Source organism: Trachymyrmex cornetzi, unplaced genomic scaffold, assembly GCF_001594075.2.
Source record: "Trachymyrmex cornetzi isolate Tcor2-1 unplaced genomic scaffold, Tcor1.1 scaffold223, whole genome shotgun sequence".
NCBI classification, from domain to species: domain Eukaryota; kingdom Metazoa; phylum Arthropoda; class Insecta; order Hymenoptera; family Formicidae; genus Trachymyrmex; species Trachymyrmex cornetzi.
Genome location: NW_017296881.1, coordinates 2,702,362 through 2,723,697, shown reverse-complemented (window position 1 = coordinate 2,723,697; position 21,336 = coordinate 2,702,362). Strand labels below are relative to the sequence as shown.

Sequence of the window (21,336 nt, the reverse complement as noted above, 5' to 3'; positions counted from 1 at the left end):
CAAATTCGATTTGGACCGCGCGACGTCCCGCAGAGAACGTCGCCGTACCGCAGGCCAACCTGGCCAACCGTCGTATCTCCGAATCGTAACGGCTTGAATTTGGTAACCGAGCATTCCCGAAAGCATTCTCACTATTACGGCTCGGTGAAACCGCGCGCGCGCACGGCTGACCGCTTCGAAAGCGCGCGGCCGGCTTTCCGGAGCGCAGAATCTCTCGGAATCCACGTGTACACATTCGGTGTGTAATTCGATTCATGGCATCACATCCCGCGGCGACTAACTGGGAATGTCATTCTCCTACGACTATGGAAACATGACGTTTGTAACATTGCGAGGGACGCAACTCGGAGGACCGGCGAAATAAATCGGACGCAGATGACCTCGTCCTAATTTTGTGTCTGTCACCTCACCACTGACTCGTATCCAATTAAAACTTTGGTACCTCCTGTTAGAGGAAGAGAAAGAGAGCGAGAGAGAGAGAGAGAGAGAGAGGGGAAGGGGGAGGAAGAGAGGAAAACGCGGAAGTGGAAGGGCCGAAGCGCACAATCTGCGTCTATTTGCCGGTAGAGTACGTGTATTAGCCGACAGAATATTACATTCGCGTCGCGAAACGGAGAGAGAGTCTGTGGTAGTTAATGGAAATGTATCGAGGGGGACGACGGCGAATGCGCTTTCTGTCAGCGCACCCTTAACCCTTCCGTATCCGTCGTATCCATTTTAATTAGTGTTCCGTTGGCCCTCCAAAATCTCGCAAGGTTCTCGCCATGATTCAGAGATGTTTACAGTTATTCAACGTAAAAATAGGGTATCGAATGTTTTTTGACGAGAAAATTAGAGTTTGAAGATTCGAAGATATAAATGGTTACGTTTCGATGTTTGAACAAATCATAATTTCTAGTGTTATCATAAAACTCGATTCTCTCTTACTTTTCAAGGAGAATCTCTGTATTCACTTTGCATCTATATACTGAAACATATTTTGCACACACTAATGATCGCGAGCATCATGTGAAAACGAGTGAAAATAGGTTGTCACGATCGCGACTGACAAAAAGCTCTTCCTCTCGCGCGTTAGGCAAAACGCACCCTTTAATGGCCGATAATGTCGCGTGCACGTAACTTATCTTCCATCCTCGTGGCGAAAAAATTGTGTCATTACCTTTGAGATTTCGATTCATAAGAGTTCTTGCGTTTGAACAGAATCACGTAGTATCATTTTTATATATTACGATTATTTGGAACGGACATTATTTTTCATTTCATCATTCCGTCTAATTTAATAGTTTACGAGAGAACGATTTGGAAAAGCTACCGATTATTTTTCTCTCTCACCGATATATAAAATTTAAACAATACCGATTATTTCTCTCTCTCTCTCTCTCACTTACTTTTATTCTCACCCCTTCATTCAATGCAGTCGCTGTGTTAATTCAAATTGAATTATTATCTCGCAAACAAGCTCTATGAAACACTTTGATAAATGTTCACTTGCATGATAAACGAAACTATATATCCACTTGTGGGAAAAAATTAATATGTAATTATTAATTATGTGTTATAGCTGTAAATAAATAAAATTACTTGACGCGAACGTAAAAGCCTATCACATCAACCCGAAGGGTGCTAAGAATAATTGCTGGTTCTTTCTTGACGTAATAATGACAGGATGCCAACGTGTTATCTTGCCTTTCAATTTTTTAAAATAATTACATTAAAGAGGACAAATTATTTATGGTCTATTAACTTTCTGGTATTAGCCTCTGACGCATCTGTAAAAAAGTATTCCATAAATCAGACTATAGCGAGATGAAAATTTTTCGAATCTCCAACGCGTGCAGTTGTACGGAGATTGTTTTCTGAGAAGTAAAGCGTAGAAGCGCGTACCCGAATAATATAAGACGATGAGATATTGAATTTCAACTTCAGACAGAGGCTGAACTTCAAAGCACCGCAGTGGCTATGTGTCTGTCTGTCTTGCTGGGAGTCTCGGTTGAATGATTATAAGAAGTGGAAATGGTAAATAGTCTGTCTCTACACCGTTACATTGCTCTCTTAAATCCCTCGTTTTCGAAAGGTACTTATAGGACGTCCTGGAATTCGCGACCTTAACTTCGATGGCAGATTCTTTCTGCCGAGTTTGAAGAGTAAAAAAAAAAAGAAAGAGGGGGACAGTTAAAAAGTATGAGGTTTTTAACGAATTTGTTTTTCTCCGAGGACTTAAACTATTCGGAAAATTCACGACTATGCAGACACCTTAATTTCCGGCTCGCGTCATGCTTGCTTCTCGCAGAGGTAAGCTATAGCTCCTCTGACCTTATCCAAATTACAAATCCGTGCTATTGTCGGACGGCGCATTACGCGACTTCCGTGCGAGGGAAACGCGCGAAATATCGCGGACGAATTAGAACGAATGCTCGAGCAACCATTACGAGGTCACCGCGCACCCGAGTGGCGTTAATACAGAAATTAAGTTACGACCGCATGGTCGTGCGAAATGTTTCCGCTGATGGAAACGATAACTTCTTCGCTGATAGTTCTGAGGAAAAATTGCGTCACCGTCTTTGTTACCAAGGGAACGCACCAAATGTCGAAAAACTGCGAAACTCTCACCGCAATCAGCCGACGCATTATTCGGGTAATTTCCCTTCTTTTTTATTACGGTTTATTTTCATCCTCCATAACCTATGAAAATCTCCCGTACGCTTCTAATGTTACTTCACATTGTTCTAAATTGAAAAAGAGGATATAAATCTCTTAAATCCTTAAATCCCCAAAATAATCAGAATTTACATTTGAATATATTTCTAAAAGTTAGCAAATTTCAGTTGAATATGTTTCTATTATTCACGCATTAATTTCGCTAATGGTCTGGTGGAATTTCTCCAAATATTCGAAAAAATATTTCAAAGTGATATTAGGGTAAACTCGGATATGATGGCCATAGTTTTTTAAAACGCATAAAACATACATTTATTCTTGTTACTTTGTAACAATATTTGGGATATTACTTTCATTGAAGCTTAAAGTAACAAATACTATCGAAATTAAAAAGAAAATACTTAACAGAACTTTAATTTTATCAAAATATTACAAAGTATGCATCTTATCTGATTTTTAGGGAAAAGATGGCCATGGTACTAAGAAAGATAGCCATAGTATTTATAAATAAATAGTGAAAATAAAAGTATTAATTATAGGTCACATTGCAATTTACGTACCTTTATTGTGTATGTAATGTTGATTATGGCAGCTTAACTGTAATTTATTAGACATTATAACAGTTTTTAGCAGACACGTGCAAAACTTTGCAGATAGTCGAAAAAAAAAAAAATATTAGATAATATTTATAATATTGTTATTTTGAACAGTGTACTCATATGAACTACTGTAAATATTGATTATCTTTAAGAATGACTATAAAAATGCACTATTTATCAATTATTGGAGAAATTATGGCCTATGGCCATCTTTTCCGTATGGCCATAATACCCTAGTTTACCCTATAGGAATAATTTCGCATAAAGAATTAAAATGTTCATAATTTTCTATCACGATAACGCGTTGTTTATATATCATATTTATAATCAGAATTTTCTAAGATCACTTTTAGGAAATCCTAAAACTAAAGTTTAGCTCGGTACTCGAAGAGAGTTATAACTCTCCGTGCGTCTTCGAGAGTCGCGAGAGAAAAAGGGAGTAAAAGAAGAAAAAGACGAGTACTCACCGACTAGAATGAGGATAAATGCTGGATCGAGTGCGACGTTTGTGAGGCGGGACAGGTTGTTGAAGGTGTCCTTTTCGGTCCATGCCCAGACGCCCACTGCCATGATACCCAGACCGAGCCACTACGACAAAGAGAGAGAAAGGGGGTGAGAGTTAGAGATTGGCTTAAGTGAAGACGAATATCGGCGGCAAGTTTCAGCCAACCGGAAACTTCCTCCGGACTGTTTTCACGCCGTCTGCCATATTTGCGAACCAAGTTTTTCGATTATTCTGACATGAGAGATGTGGTATAGTAAGTAACGTATTAGATTGGCGCAATATACGATTCGTGTATTTGCTATAAATTGTGAGAAAAAATTGAAAATGATTCTTTTGTCAATTAAGGTCGTTGCTTTTGGCTTTGATAATTTTATCGTGTAGAAAGAGATTGAAAGAAAAGGATCGTTTGATAGAATGCTTTTAATCATTGAATAAGCGTAATTGCTTGTGAATGCAAAAAGTTAATGCGCACGATTTGTGCACTTCGGGCGAGACAGCCACTCGGTGAAATTGCGAGTCTGGGTCTCGATTATACGGATCCGGTCGTGTGCGATTGCGCCACGGATACGATTATCCGCGGATAATGAGAAAAGCGCCAGGGGAAAAGAGCGAAAGAAGAGGGAAAATCGAAGCGTTAGAGGGTCTAACGGCTTTCAACCTTTAACGGTCTCGTGGAGGCTCTTTCGTCCCTGTACGCGTAGTTACGTCTCAAATAGTTCGCAAACGACAACCGTTTGCCGAGTGCCCCTCTGACGGGCTGTTCTGTCGACGATTCTTTTCGCTCGCGTTTTTAAGACCGGCCGTAAAGCTTTGAGATCGTGATTTTGGTAGACCAAGCGTAACAACGTGTTCTCGAACGTCCACCGAGATCGATCGTTGCAATCACGTATTTCCTCCATCGCCGATGTATATTAACTGAATTTGAAACTCTCATCTTTTTAAGTGGATTTCCAATCCTTTGTGAGATATTTTCTTCCATCCTTTTTTAGTTCGAATTTTAAAGACGTTCTTCCTAGTCCGAGTATTTATACAAAACTTTATATATATATATATATTTGTTTATACTATTATTAATTTAAAATGCTATTTAAATATAATATTATAATTTAATTGTAATCTTTAAATATAATTAATTGTAATATTGTAATAAAAAGAACAGATTAATAATATATTTTGTGAGAGAGTCCGGACTTAAGTAGAATCGGCAATCACTGGGACGTTTATCTTTATTATTGTGATTAATATCATCAAATCCAAGTTTGAATTCCGACTGAGGTGATATTTTTTGCAATATATTACTTAGTGTTTTAAAGTTTTGTTTTTGCTTATTCATCAGTAATATTAAATTGCTTACCAATTTTGTTTATGATATTTACTATATTTCAAGATCGACAAATAATCGGTACGCAATTTGCTTGAACTGGAAATTGCAAAAATTCACACAAACATATTACCCACCTTGACCAAATATGGCCCTTTCATTCATTTGCGGTTAGATTTTAATTTTACGTTTTTATCTCAATGTGTCTCTCTCTCTCTCTCTCTCTCTCTCTCTCTCTCTCTCTCTCTCCACAAATCGCTTTTATCAATTTATATCGAAAGCGACTTGTCAATTCGCACGCGTCAATACAAAACACACGATTCAACACCGTTCATGTACAGTAGTGTTAATCACAATGCAGCTTTAATATTAGTCTGGCCGACATGGCAACCGCATTTGCGGTGAGATTGATATTCGGTGTCGTACATTTACTGACATTAAATCCACGCAATTACCGATGACACACGTAGAGGATGTTCGTGTGACAAGATCGACTTAGCTCGAAGTAGCTGCAGCACCTGAGGCTGCGCCTGATAACGTATATATATGTATTTCGGGGGAGGGATAATCGGCTCTAATTCCCCAGCGGGAGAGAGGGAGAAATTCAGTTTATGACAGAGTGCATAACTATTCTCTGTTTGCTTTACGTTCCAATAATTTCCACGTACTTCGCGCGCAAGGTGGAATAAATGGGTCATGGTTTCGTAATGCGGCGAATTAAAAGCCAAGTACTGTATATTACACAAATTGTTATAAGATTATCACATAAAATCAGCCTGCGTGTCTAATGATATACATGCTATAATTATGTATCGCCGTTAACCAGGTTGTTCTATTCTGGACCTATGCATGATAGAGATCGATATCTCGCTCTCAACTTAATTCGCAAGCCGGCAATCATCCTCCCGGTTTTACAAAAATTTGGTACACGAATCCACGTCGCGACGCTTATTCACCGACGCGACGGCGCGAATGTTGATAAAAAAAATTATGTATCGCAGGTTTTGAAAGTTAAACGATCCGTACACGCTATACTGCCGCGACGCGATAATATCTCAACGAATGCGCGGACGGTCTCTCTTTTCCGGGGTTTTTTCCCATTACGATCGATTTGACTGAAAAGGGGAAGCGGGCGAGAAGAATCGTTGGACGCGTTCGAATTGTTTGAAATCCATTTGCGATAAATCATCCCGAAGTCGAAATGTACACACGCGTGCGCGCAAATACGCGGCTTCTCGTAAATATAACTTGAAATACGCGGTGCGTTTGCGTTTTTTATTATTGGCGGCTACCGATTGCATGCCCTTTTTTTTCCAAGCCGCAAAATTATCGAATGAATTATCACCAGTGTTAAATGGTCACTTTAATTTGCAAAGTTTTACTGTTGGTGTACGTTCTATTTTCTTTTCACTGAGAATTATCGCTATTTATATTTATAAATACACATCTATCCTAGGTGTTGATAAAAAGCCAGAATTTTTGTCAGGCGCATCAATTATTGGTCGATCGACGTGTATTGATAAATAAAAAAAAGAGCAAGAATCAAATGGTCTTCCGTCGAATTCTGCGCGCACCTAGTTCCTCTTTTTTATTTTTAGAAAGACGTATGAATAATTTTGTCCATTTCATCGCGGTTCGTTGGCCGGTGTTATATTTGCGCTAGCGACTACCTGTTCATAAAAATCGTCGTTCGAGACGATATTTCGCTCTCTCGCCTCGTGGGCAGTGCAATTGCGCGATACAACTTTAATGCACGGGAGAGAAGGCCGCGAGAGAGAGAAAAAGAGAGGAAAAACCGCGACGGTCGTTCGATCTCGCGAATGTTCTCCCCTGTGACGCGACAACAAATTTTGCATCCCTTCTCGTCATCTTTGAATACGTGTCATAAACGTGGCCAGGGCGTCGTGTGTCAACCCCGGTGGCCGCAAACAATTTCTCAACGGCGCATAATTCATGATCGAATGGCCCTCGCGCGATCACGCTCGTGACGTTGAGGTGCGAAGGTGACGCGAGGTGACGTCGATGACACGAATGACGCACGTTCTCTTTTTTCCGCTCGTTACATCAAGATAAAAATACAATTTGCAAATGTGTGCCAGAAAAAAAAGGGTGAAAATTAATGCCCCGTCGTACGGAATTACATTATATAAATTGAATTATTTTGAAACATTATTTTGAAACATTTCAAGTTGCGAATTAATTTTGCCACGAGATTTCTTTCGACATTCGCACAGTGATATCGTGAAATGACATAGTAAAAAGAAACGTCTGTATTTCGACGATCGCATGTGCGCTTACAACTTCCACCTTTTTTCCTCGGTTAATCGATACATCTGCTGTATATATCCAGATTCTCTTCTCGCGCAGATGTAATGACGCACTCGATGTTTTATTCCGTTGTCCTCGTATGTATTTCTATATAATAACATTCCTCGCGTCTTCGTGTAAACAGATTCTTTTTTAGCACTGTACATATAAAATAATTTGCAGTCAACAATCTGTTAAAGAGATTGATTGTATTTATTAATTATTTATATATTGTTTACCATTTTCTCTCGCAAGAATTGCGCTCGCGATAGTTCGAATATATCTTCATTCTGCAATCCGTAACATCGAGCAATGTTTTATAAATTTTAATGCTGTCCATATAACCGACCACGATTAAAATTAGTTACAAGTATTGTCGAGAAAATAGGAAACTCGCTAATAGCGAGAGAGAAACAATAATTTCCAATAAATAATTCGTACGTTTATAAATTTAGCTAAAAAATTTATACTGAGAAAGAAAAATTTATTAATTGATTTATCCGAGCAATTAGTGCTAACAAATATTCTCCCCGGGACAATTAATGATAATGTATAGCTTTATCATAACTGTTACAACGATGAAAACGAGCGATAACGTGCAATTGGAAAACAAGTTTCGGAAAAAATAACATGATCGACAACGTAGTTTCGATAAAATTTTTCCTTTGAACGCATGCGCTCATGTTGGCGCGGCCGAGCAACGAGTAAATAAAAATGTTTATTGTGTAAAGTTAATATTTTCCCAACGGCTCTTTATCCGAAGCAGGGGGGATGTTTTCGTAGGAACGCGGTCGAAATCCATGCGGTATATTCCACTCCGAATACAGCACCGGTAAAAAAAGTGCTCGCTTTTACGATATTAATTTTTTAAAGGACTGTAGCGAGACGTGATTTTTTTCTGAATTAGAAATAAGTGTACATACATTGTATATAAGTGATTAATCGTGTCGCACCCACATCACGGGTATTATTACTTCTTGATAGAATTATTAATAACTTAGTTTTTTTATCCGCTTGAAATTTATGTATGCAATACTTACGTGTTGTGATTATTAAAGTAATTAAATTATATCATTTGATATAACGTTAAAATAATTCAACTTTTATACTATTTTTTGTGTTAAAAGTCATTAAAAAATTTGTTAAATGCTTAAAATATTTATCACTCTTGTCAATAAGAATTTTAGGAGTGCCAGTCTTCGTTAGAAATATTCCATATAAAAATGTAGAATAATCACTAACTTTTTAATTTTCTCATAATTATAATTGAAGTAACAAAGTGCAGCTTCTCGATCACAGGCATCACAAAATACGTCTCTTTCTAATAAGATTTTCTTTCTCGTCTAATTACCGTGTGTATTTGATTCTCGAGCTCGGTCTCTTAGAGACATTGTTGGTAAATGAAAATCTGTGAGCGCAACCAGCGTTAACGGAAAATGTGCGAGACGTTCGTCTAACGAAGGGAACACTCGTAATTATCGGTAACCGGATTCACGGCAAGATGGACTCGACGCAGACAGAGAAATATCGTCACGGGCGTAACATAAATCCGACGACGTCAGCAATCGAGATTCTCATTTTCTTGCCGACCCGAAAGTTAAACACAGCCGGTCCGATGTTATCGTATAATCAAGTAGTATCATCCGGCGAAGATAGAAGGGCAAAGGGATGGACCGACAGCAGGGTGAGTGTCGGGGTCACGGAGGGGAAGGGATGGTAAAGAAGAGAGTAAAGTGGAATTTATCGGCCTGGCGTTTATCTCATCTTCCAAGGGCAATAGGATCCTTGTCTGGGCGGAAACTGCGGAAAGCCGCTCGACGTAATTTGAATTCACGCAAATAAAAGGTCGGACGAGAAAGTCGAGACAAAGCAAAGCGACAGATGATGAGGGTGGGAGGATTGTAAAGCTGAGCGAGGAATTTCAACAACGATGGTAAACATGAGTGGCTTAAATCAAGTTATTAAGTCTATTCTACGTTTTCGGTGTGTTGTGAAGAACATCGTCTCGTCATTTTACATCTCGACGTTCGTACTCCGTTTAAAGATTTGTCTGCGAAATATTTCAAATCCAAGCGACATATTTATTTCATTATATTATGTCATCTAGTCAGAACGCTAAAACTTTCATACACGTTATCGTCGATATTCGAGAGATCGTGCAACGCTTCTAAAAAGAAAAAAATCTCGTTGGAATAGATGGAACTGAAGAGCTCGCCACGGAGACTTGGCCGTTGCACGAAATAGAAATAGCCATCTGCATCATTTAAAAGTTTTCGAACGGATCTCTCGACCGAACGTGGCATAAATATGAAATTCGCAATTTCTCGTTAAACAATCAAACTAACACTGTCGCAACGCGGTTTGGTCGGATAGTACGAGTGTGCTCGACGGTTACCCTGGGTTCATTAATCGCATTAATTAAAAGCAACTACGGAGAATCGATGGTAATTCTGTTATGTCTTGACAGTAACGAGGACTGAACCACGGTCGTTCGATGTCACGAGCCACGGTGATTATGCTGCGAGTGTAATCGGACTACTCCTTTCGAAAGTTTTACTTGATTAATAATAACAAACACTCCCAGTGAAAACGACTCGGGCAAAATGATGTCAATATGATATCAAAACCGTCGTTTGTCGTCATGGCGTCAAAGAAATAGTTCAGTATGACGAAAAATTGATACCATGTAGAATGATGTCTTAAGGAGTGAGGAAATATCATAAAAGAAGGTGAAAATCATTGTTTATGATAATTCTAGTATTATGCGAGAAATTCAATCAATATCACATTGATGTCAAAATAATAACTTTATAATGAGACAACTTTGCCTGCTCCATATATTTTTTCAAAAAATGTCTGACATTGTTTTGTAGCACGTGTTGGTATTATTTCTACATATTTCTACATATTTCAATATATTATAATATATATTTGATGTTATCTCTCTATAATATGTAGATGTACTTTTATTACTTTAATTTCAAGATTGTTGTATTCACAAATATAAGCAATATTAATAACAATTCCTATGCAACATAATAATACAGTTATTTGATACTCCCTTTCAAATGTTATTTACTTTTAGGTTCAAAAGTCAAGTTAATCTTGTATATGAATACATGCAAAATTAATGCACGTTTCTATTAATAATGTAGATTAATTTTAATTGTGGTTTAACGTGCTTTTTATGTTTTCTTAATTCAAAGAATTAAAAAAGTTAGAGTGCACTATACCAGAAATTAAAGTAAATCTATATTAGTAGAGAGAGATTAGTCTTGCATTTATTTCTGTACAGAGTTTCCCAATAAATAAGCTGTTACTTGACGTTACTCGTCATTTTTTTGATATCATCTTAACGGCATTTAGACGTTCAGGACGTCATTTGGACGTCACTATAATAATAAATAACAGCTTAATTTTTTGCTGGATAATTGTTAATATGATATCAAATAAATATCAAAATGGCAGTCACAAGATTACCGTCATGGTATGGGAAGTTTTACAGTCGTCATTTTGCCATCATTTTGATTACTCTTTTTGACATCATATTTCTAATCAATTTGACGTCACATTGACATCACCTTGACTAAGTAGTTTTTACTGAGTTGGTAATAATAACAGACGGTGTTCCAGCTACTTTACAATTAAAGTCCCGAGGGATAAAATCTATATTTCGATACTCGAGCAACAGAAAGATGTAAGATCTATATTGTCGATTTTTGTCGAGTTGTTCTAATTGATAAAGAAAAATCTTTTCTTTTTTTTTTCTTTTATAAATACATATCCTTGTTTGGAAGTTTATATGCGGGATGCACTCGCTTACTCTTAGTTTTTTTAACAAAAATGTCAACGGAGTACACGTGATCGTCCTTGGGCGAAAAAAAATAAAATTCTGTAACAGATACGAGTATGTCCAAGTTTTTTCTCGCGCGAACGACTCTCTCCATCTTTACTACTAAAAAGATAAGAATGTTGAGAGTTCATTCTCAAATATTATCGCGTACTTTGTGACACAGCGGTCGGTTGGTTGTATCATTAACCCTAGAACACACACATGGGTCTCCCAGGCCCAATCGAGATTTCGCTTGCTTCGTATACGAAGAAAATAAAAGGAAGAGTTTTATTTTATAACATAACAATATAAAACTTTTTGGTATTATAACCTAAGTAAATACATTCCTAAAACTCAGAGCTTTAAAATAAAAAAAGAGAGTCTTTTTTTGTCTATTTTTTCAAACAAATATTAATCTGAACCGAAATTATAGCTCTATCAAAGTTACAATGGATCTTTTAGACTCATGGTATGTATTTTCAGAATTTTTCGGAAGTTATGTGTTCTGAAATTAGAAACTGTTGTAGCGACAGAAAAAGGAGATAAAGATTCCATGAAACTTGGACTCGAATCATGTATACATATAGAACTGATTTGAATGATATATTATAATATTTGGTATAGAACATGTGAATATCACGTGAATACATAATGCGTTCAATTTGCATGACTCTGATAAAATATTTTGATCGTCCAATTTATCCCTTCGTTATCGATAAATATCCACTTCATTCCATCGCGCAACGAAAAATTGGGAACGTGGGACGATGTTGGCAGGACTGACACGGTTTAACATGCTGTCCTGATAGCGATTAAAACTGATGATCACATTTACCGTTCGTAAAGAGCGCGTATTCTCGTCGAGTATTTTAAATATTCGCTGCGTTCCAGATTTAAACGGAATTCGCATCACGTTTTCGCGGCGAGTCCACATAAATTAATAAATCCGCAGTAATTAGAGACAGAGAAAGAGAGAGAGAGAGAGAGAGAGAGAGAGAGAGAGGGAGGGAGGGAGGAGAGAGTGCAAATATTATACTTTTAATAATATGCATTTTCGACAAAATGGTAGTTAAAAGCAATTCTAAATGACGATTAATGTTATCTGCTCATCTATGCTGATGTATAAATACAATGATTTTTAGCAGTATATAAAGAAATCGTTTTTTGTTTCATTGTACATCAAATATTTGTATCAGCGGGAAGTGCATATTGCGCGAGAGGAAACGAAATGGCGATTTAGTAATATGCTCTACGAGAGTAGATCGCTCGACATGGGAAAAGCGCGCAAATAATTGAGACGGTGACACCTGTGCGCATTCGTTCAGTTTTTAAAGCCACTGAAAAGCTGCGTGTCTCGCGTCGGGAAAATCGATCGGTGAATGGCTGATATTCGTTGCATTCCATAGTGCAGAGCGCAGTCGGAAAGAGATATCTCGCGGTTGGTTTAATGGCGAGGCGATTTAATGGCGGTAATAAATAAATTTACGCGCATCTGCTTTCGACCGAGAGACCGTACGAGCTCGCGGTGCATACGCACGTGTCACGTATAGAGCGATATTAACGATAAAATGCGTTTCGCCGGCGTTTAGCAGAGACGGGGCGGATTTAATGTCCCGTTTTTCTCTCTATCTTTTTTTTCACAACGGCTGCCGTTGCAACCAGTGTGGCGCGGGCAGCAATGAAAATATGGAAATTCATGAATCATGGACGCCGGAACTGACTACAAAGCCTTTGACGGTGTCCGAATCGACATCCGGTCGTTATGGAGTTAAACGTTGATATGAAATAATAATCACGCATGGAATGCGCAGCATATTGTAAGGCAATAATAATCGCGAATGCGCGGTATATTGTAAGACAAGCCTCAATAAATTAAATGCCGACCGCGATCACATTTACTTTACACGTCCAAGTGCGCAATCACAAAGTTTACATGACAATTGCTTAGTTACGGTAATTTCGACGGTGTGCTGTGAATAGAGTGTAATTATCGTCGACGTTGAATAATATTTATACGCTTTATCCGCGCGGTTTGATTCTGGCCTCGCGAATGCATTTTCCCCGCGCGCACAAATTGCTTATATAAATGGGTTCGTTTAATGAGTTTCTCGCTGGGCTCGGTCCCATTGTCTGAATTTGAAAGTGTGCTCGAACAATTGACTTGGTGAACCGGCGGAATTCAATAGTTGCAATTGCGTGTAACAAGTTCGGAAAATTTGCAGCTCTTTTCGGTAAACCAAGTCCACCAATGATACCACGCGCGCGAAATCAAATTAGGAATCTGAAAAACTAGGAAATTTTTATAAAAATGCGTCGAGAGTAGAATTTCACGCATTTTTTATAAAAGCAAATAAAAAAAGAATAATTGACCGTTCAGTTATCTGAAAATTTATTTCGTAGCGAATATGCGAGAAAAACAAGACTTGCATTAAAGATCGTACAAACCGGCTGACCCGGCACGTTGCAATTCAGCGCGACTTTAATTGATCCCGAATTAATTTATTCCAGTGCGCGCGAGGCGATGAAGCTTATCCGTCCGTGACATTTCGGTGCTGAATTATTCAAGCGTTTTCGCATCGGTCGATCGACTGCGTTTTATTTTTGTTCTCACTGTTTTAATTAATACTACCTTTCTCGCCGCGTCTTTCGGAAAACGATCATCCTCTTTCTCCTTTTCTCCCTCCTCTCTTTTTTTCTCTTTTTTTTCCTCAAGACGCTAAATGGCTATTAGTTATTCGCTGGCCGACATGTTTTACAATCGCGATCCAATTTCCACGATCGGCGCAATTCGATAGTGGCTATGTATTGGATCGCCACGCGCAACGCGTTACCTAAGAAAATATGTGCACATACGGATAATGCACCTGTCAAAACTTGGCCGCGAAAGCGATTGATTTATCGCGCTCGCCACTCCCCACAGACACCCCGTCATTAATGGACGCGCCGATGTATCGTTGACGTTGGCCCTGACATTTAAACCGCAGATCAACCGCAGTCGCTAATCTAAATTGCCTGTATCGCTACGCACGATGAATTTATGGATAAGCTTCGTCTGCACAGCGAGCTGGTAAATTTTGTTCAAGTACCGGGTTCCAAAGACTACTTGTTCATCTAGATGTGTCAACCGAAAATGTTAAACACTTCGATACTGATATTTTATCATCAAGAGATTCAGGCAATAGATCTATTTTTTGTGGATAAACCAATGTACACTTTTGGAACTTAAAGTGATAGGTACATGTTTGATATTTGGCGAAAGTGAGAAAGGGAGTTCTAGTGCAGTCTAGTGCAGGAATAAAAAAACAAACCTAATATTTTGCGTCCGAGAGAGTTTCCTCGTCCGAGACGAGGTCTGTGATATCAAGTAAAATGAGTGGTAACAGATGGAGGTATCCAGAGAAGTTGGACTTGAACAACAAATCAAAAATTTTTTTATTAATCAAATCTCGATACCTTCATTTTTTATCACCCCTCATTTTACTTGGTATCATCGACCTCGTTTCGACGACGAAAAACCGCATAGTTCTCTTTATTGATTTTAAATTTAGATTACTATATAATACTATTAAATCCCGTTTATTAATCTAAAATTTAAATTAATAAACGGGAGGATTTAACAGCTCTCACAGCATGGACGAATGTCTTGTCTATAATTCGCTGCAAGATGAATAAATAAGCCTCGTTTTTGCAGCGAGCTGTTAAATTTTGTATAGGATAAGTGTGACACCGGTATTGAAAGATTTACTTGTTTATTTAGATGTGTCAACTGAAAGTATCAAACATTTTGATATTGGCAATTCACTTTGAGTTGAGAGATTCGGACTATTTTTTGCGTTCTCGAGAACATTGCGATCGGTTTCTGGAGCATTGAGACAGGGTTCGTGATACGGGGTAAGACGAAAGGTGGCAAAAGACGGAGATATCGAGAAGGTGGACCCGGACAACAAGTCGGAAACTTTCAAGCTCAATTAAACTTGAACAAACCTGGAGACGCCTCGCGGCAATGAGAACGGACGGACGGTTGGAGTATCCTCTCAGTTGTCTGCATGGTTCGCTCGGTGCCAATTTCTCGATAAAAACAAAACGGGAAGTCTAGGAGATAAAAAGAATGGAATGGAGCGGGACGACAGCTAGTGTGTCATTATGACGCTGAGCGTGTTCCAACTCGCTTACCGATTACCATTTTCCGACTGACGCTCGCTCGATGTGAGAATTTTCCTGCAGTGTTCGCAAATTAAACAGTTAGCGCGCTAAATGAATCTCTTTCTTCCTTTATCGTCGTTTTGCTTCGAGGCGATACGTTGACATTGTTCATATCGGTGTCGGAACTTGCAAATACAGTTTTTAACGATAATACATGAACATTTTCCGAAAAAAGCAGTCCAAATACGATGAGTACTGAATCTAATTCACATTTAGTAATGTATGTGTATAATTTTATTATCAATGATATACAATATCATTGATAATAAAATTATACACATACATTGGTTTTTCTTCATGGAAAGAATAATTTTACTAAAGTATCTAAAAATTTAGATACAGACCTGAAAATAATTTTATTGAACTCTGTCAAAAGAATTATGTAGAATGCTCAAAGATGATGAAGCAATGCTGTAAAAATTAAATTTTGACATTGTAGCAAGCTCGAGCATCCTATATAATTATTTTGATGGTCCAAGAAAATTATTTTCAGATCTGTATCTAAATTTTTAGATATACTTCAGTAATTATTCTATCTAGCTAAAATTTTAGATACTTTAGCAAAATTCTTCTTTCTGTGTTGAGATTCTTCATTCACTATTTCTATCGCCTTAAACTATTTTTGCGAAACGCTCTCGTGCACATATGATATGCATCTCGGAACAGACCGGTGTAGCTATTGTATAATTACTCGCTTCTTCGCCGCATACCATCATCCATTCAAAATGCAGCCCTCATGCATCCGACGACGGAGTGCATTACTTTTTCATTTATTCGCATAAGTCTGCACTACCGCGAGTTCGCGCTTTCCGCGCGAAATGAATATGCACCTCTTTTTGCACGAGGTTTTGTCCTTATGTCTCTGGCGCTTTCGAACAAATTTAACTAAAAAATAAAATAAATAACAATAAAGTTTGCTGAGCTTGACATTTCAACGCGCGCGTGCCTTTGCGAATTTTTCGCGAGTTTCGCGACTAATCCTCCATAATATTTGGCGACCTGAAATTTGTTGAAAAATTTGATGCCTACACGAACGCGCGGCGTATCGTAATTGTAGCTACGAGTTTCACGTTTTTCTCTTGGCGCAATATAAACAAAAATAGAATAAGTTACGAAACATGCTACATGGATTTTGGCGTACACGTCGACAACCAACCAACACGACAACGTGAACGAGTTACCGCTGTATCAAAAATAAGAGGAAAAAAAGGATATTTGTCGCACGCGCGAGATTTTATATACATATATATATATACACGAATAATTTTATTTATAATCCGCGTGTATATATATATATATACACAAAACACGCGGATTATAATTAAAATTATTCGTTGCGCAGTTTAGTTAATTAATTCTAATAGTCACATGCATTGTATAATCATATGGTTTATAACTGCGGTTTAAGGATTATAAAAATAACGAGATTTGTCAGATACTTAAGTCTTTAGTAATCTTCATATCTCGAAATTCTCCTTCTGTCTCTTAGACTAAAAATATAATAAAAATATAATAAAATATAATTATAAGAATATTAAAAGCGGAAAACCGGAAGAACTTTTAATCGGTTTTAAGAAAGTTACTCGTAGTCCCTCGAAACTGTAAATTTACGACTATAACAATAGGTGTCGTAGTGTATTCGGTGTGAGAATTTCTTCGGGATGTTCCCGTCGTTCTTGCAAACGCAATATAGACAGGGCAAAACGGACGTCTGTAGAAGTTGGCTCGACGATTCAAATCGATTCCTATTCGGCGATGCACCACTTCCTTTTCTCCTTTCTTTCTCGTACTCTCTCTTTTTTCTTTCTCCTTTTCTCAATCGTATATTCGCAGCTTGGACGATGCAGTATCGTTCCATCTCCTTCCTCGTACGGTTAGATATACGTCCCTTTTCCTCTATGTCTCTTCACTCGATCACTCACCCCTTTTCTTCAACTTTTTCTACTTCTCTTTCATTAACCACGGGAAGCAGTCGCGGAAACAAAGCTGTAAGGCTTTGATGTTCTACCCAACAGCGGTTAAGCATTTCAATCTATTCAACGTACTCGCTTCCGACGATACTTGCGTGCAGGTTCGCCAGCCAGGCCTTCCAACGATGCGGCGGATCGAAATTCCGAATGAATTTTCCCGAAATGCTGAATGCCGCGTCTATCAATGGGGCGCAAGCGCGTTCGGGAACATGCAAAAGAGATGCCGGAAAGTGATTAATCATGTACCGCGTCTCCGCGACATTCTCCGGATGTAATCGGGCTTATCGAGGGGAGCTTTGCACTGTTCATCCTTTGTTAGATGCCCTGTGGGTACGTTTACGCCTGCGCGATTTTGGAACGACACCATGTAAAATCGATTCGCAGCCGTAGAATTGTTAATCATTAATTTCAATTGCGATACAAATTGGTAGCATTTACGGCGCCGGTGACTGATAACAGAGTAGAATACCTGGAATTAGCTCTACAGAAATGGTGTCACAGTAATTTGTTACACAAAATTTGATCGTCAATCAGAAGCAGTAATCGAGTTTATTAAGATTTGTATATTTCGGAATGTCGGAACCGTACCTTGGGATAATTTTATCAAATATGCTAGCTAATTAAGCGATCGCAAAAATCATGTCACAGGTACTTAACTCAGAAAACTACAATTACAAGCATTTTCTCGCAACAAGACTAACTGCGATAGCGGCCATTAATAGAATATTGAATATTACCAATAGTATATTTTTTATTATTGCATTAAAGCCAATATTCGATCGAAAATTTATGTTGCCAGTGTGTTGCCAATGTCGCCAATGTTATGTAAATTATAAAGCAAATTTTCACGCATTTCCTGTCGCGAATACTAATCACCTAATTGTCTCCGAATATTTTTAAATCTCGAAAACGTATTTGCTGCACGCGCATCCTTTACTGGCACTGTAAAACCATCGAAATAATCATGTACGTGTAACTCATTAATACATATCACCGGAATAACCAGGTATGCTAACAAGGTACAGTACAACATATGACAATCGACATGCAAATGACTTTGGAGAATCGCATGTGTCATAATTGCTTGTATATGTAATAAATTACTATAAAGGATTTCTCCGCAGAATTTATACACTATCACTCAGAAGTTTGGAACATTCTGTGTAGTTAAAAAAAAACTATTCTTTATAAATGTATGTATAATTATTTTATTGAAAATATATCGATTTTTAATTTTTAATGTACTATTGTGCAATAAAATTTGATTGAAACAACATAAACTTCCGTACATTTACAATGTTATATTAGTATATAAAATTGATTAAATTTTCTTTCCAAAATTTAGAAACATTCTAAATTTTTGAGTGATAGTGTATATACCTTTATATAAATATTTTACATTGGCGGGGCTCTTTTAATTTAACATTTATATCGTCATTATTTATTAATTGTCTATGTGACGAACAAACTCATAAACTTTAGAAAAATATAGATCTTTATAAGTGATATATTATTATTAATCTGAGTTATAAAATTTATATAATTTAATATGTCACATTGAATATTATTAGTTTATACTAATATAAATATAAATTAATGTAACACATTATTATATAATATATTATATGTATCTATTTTTAGAAATAAATATGATATATATATACATATATATGTTATTAAACGTACTATATCAAGAGATACAAATATCAATATTTGTATCTTGTAAAAGCAATTTTTTATCGAAGCGTTGATATTGATTGATAGTTTTCACATTCGTTTTGCTATTTTAGTTACCAAATTTTACTATCGCTCAGAATTTTCACACTGTCTGCTCGATATTCACGAGCGTGTTACATACGTCAAATAATCTAATCGATATTCTAATAATGTGTGCGACCCGGAAACGTGCAATATGCTCGATGTGACTGTCAAATTCTCGTCGCGTCGTCGACTCAGAAATGCGACAGGTTCGCGGATGAAACCGGGGAACGAAGCTCGAAGCTCGAATCATCCTTGCAGAGGGTCCCTCAGCTGCTATCAGATCATCATAAACTGACAAAGCCTTCGGAATATCATCTTCATAAGATGGAAGTCGATCAAAGGTGAATGAAAACAGAAGCACGAGAGTTATTTACGCTATAAAAAAAAAACCGAATAAATCTCTCTCTTTATTTATTTTTATCTCTCCCCCCCCCCCCCCCTCTCTCTTCCCCGTAGTTTAGAAACTGGAAAGCACCGTAAATGCAATAGCATAGTCGGTGTAAAATTTTCTGGCGGATTCAATTTGACGTAAGCCGAAAAGCATACGAGTCGTCGAGTGAGCGAAACCGCCGCTTTGGATAATCGTTTCAATGAATTTCCATTTTTTGCTGCTCGTCGTGTGTCGCTTTCTCTCTTTTTCTCTGTCAATATCTTTCTCTTTCGTTTCCTTCTCTTTCTCTCTCTCTCATAAATTGAAGAAGCGAACCGGATAGAAAACATCCGGGACTGAAATATATTCTAGCGGATTACATATATATACGACGATGAACAACACGTTGAACTACGGTGAAAATCACAACGGAAATACTCGTTACGCATAATTCGCGCAACGATCAAATTATTCGCTATGGAATTAATTTTTCTGGTCAGTCGCGTTGCAAATATTCGCGAAAAATAATAGTAAAAAATACAATATTATAATATTTGAATGCGTACGTTATTTTTAATTGGTCTCTTTAAATCTACTATATGATCATATTGTTTGGATTAATATAATTAAAAAGCTTTAAAAAATATAAAATATAAAATTTTCGCAGAAAATATATTTTGCAACAACAAACGAAATTATATCAAATAATAGAAAAAAGTTTTTTTTAAATAAAATATTAGTACGAAAATAAATTTCATTTCGAGTCAAATAGACTCCAACAGACTAACAGGATTAAATTTTTTGCAGAACTAAAGAAATCATTCATGTATAACCATTGTTTGCTGGGAAGTTTTCACTCTCATTTGTCTTTTTTACACGCACGTTAACATTTTAGAAGATATTTCGTAAATATTTTATATCTCCTATAACGTCATATATAACGATTTAATTCCGCATTAAATGTATCGTTATTGGAAGTCTTTTTCACGTGTGTGCGTGTGTGTATCCACTTTTACTTATTTAGCAACTCGGTGCAAACAGTCACGCCGTTCGGGATGAATCCTCACCAACGTGCGTGCATCGAGCGTTGTAAATCAATTTCAGAAAATCCGATGTAACGCGGATGTACCGATATTACTTTAAAGGATTACGAATGCGGTGCGCGCGTTTACCGAAATGAAATAGCCGGCTGATAAATGCGACTGGCGATGGCTACACGGAAGTCCGTCGTTACTCCCACGCTAAGCCGATTTTTATTTTATCGCTGCATGCCGTGAAGCGAATGTTATCCAGCCGTAAGAAAATTGAAGATATTCGTTTCCCTCGTATAAACTTCGCGTCCACATCCGCATTCAGGCGCCGAATAAAACCGATTGTAAATTCGACGGAACGCTCGATAAAAGGAAGAAGAAGAGTTATCTTACAAGATATTCATGTCGTCAGTCATGTGTATATCAGAGCTGCAGCTGTCGTATTTTATTGCGAGATCATATAGATACATACGTAATATTTTATTGGAACAGTAATGGAATTGGCAGTTTATTAAAACGATTGTTTTATGTAAGACAGTATCGTAACAGTTTTATTCTAGCTACGGGAGATCGAGGGAGAATGTTATGTAAAAAAAAAAAATCGAAGCGCACTTCGAAGGCACCCGAGAATTGCTGTGCAAATCTCCGATTTCAAACTATCCTTCGATGCAATTCTCGCAAATTCGAACAAGTACGCCCCGTCAGGCATCTCACCAGTCGTGCTTTATATCAGCGTGTAAACACACATCGCCTCAACATAGCCTGGGACGCAGTTCGCT

The 21,336-nt window shown here is 37.6% G+C and overlaps 1 protein-coding gene across 4 annotated transcripts in view; it reads right to left on the bottom strand.

Annotated features, from left to right (window-relative positions):
* Tsp26A (Tetraspanin 26A) overlaps positions 1-21,336 on the bottom strand; it is a 111,330-nt gene that overhangs the window by 18,792 nt on the left and 71,202 nt on the right. For all 4 annotated transcript variants that reach the window (XM_018506263.1, XM_018506262.1, XM_018506260.1 and 1 more), the window contains exon 2: positions 3,725-3,845. In XM_018506263.1, the coding sequence (XP_018361765.1) occupies positions 3,725-3,845 (121 nt within the window). The remainder of the gene's footprint in view (positions 1-3,724; positions 3,846-21,336) is intronic.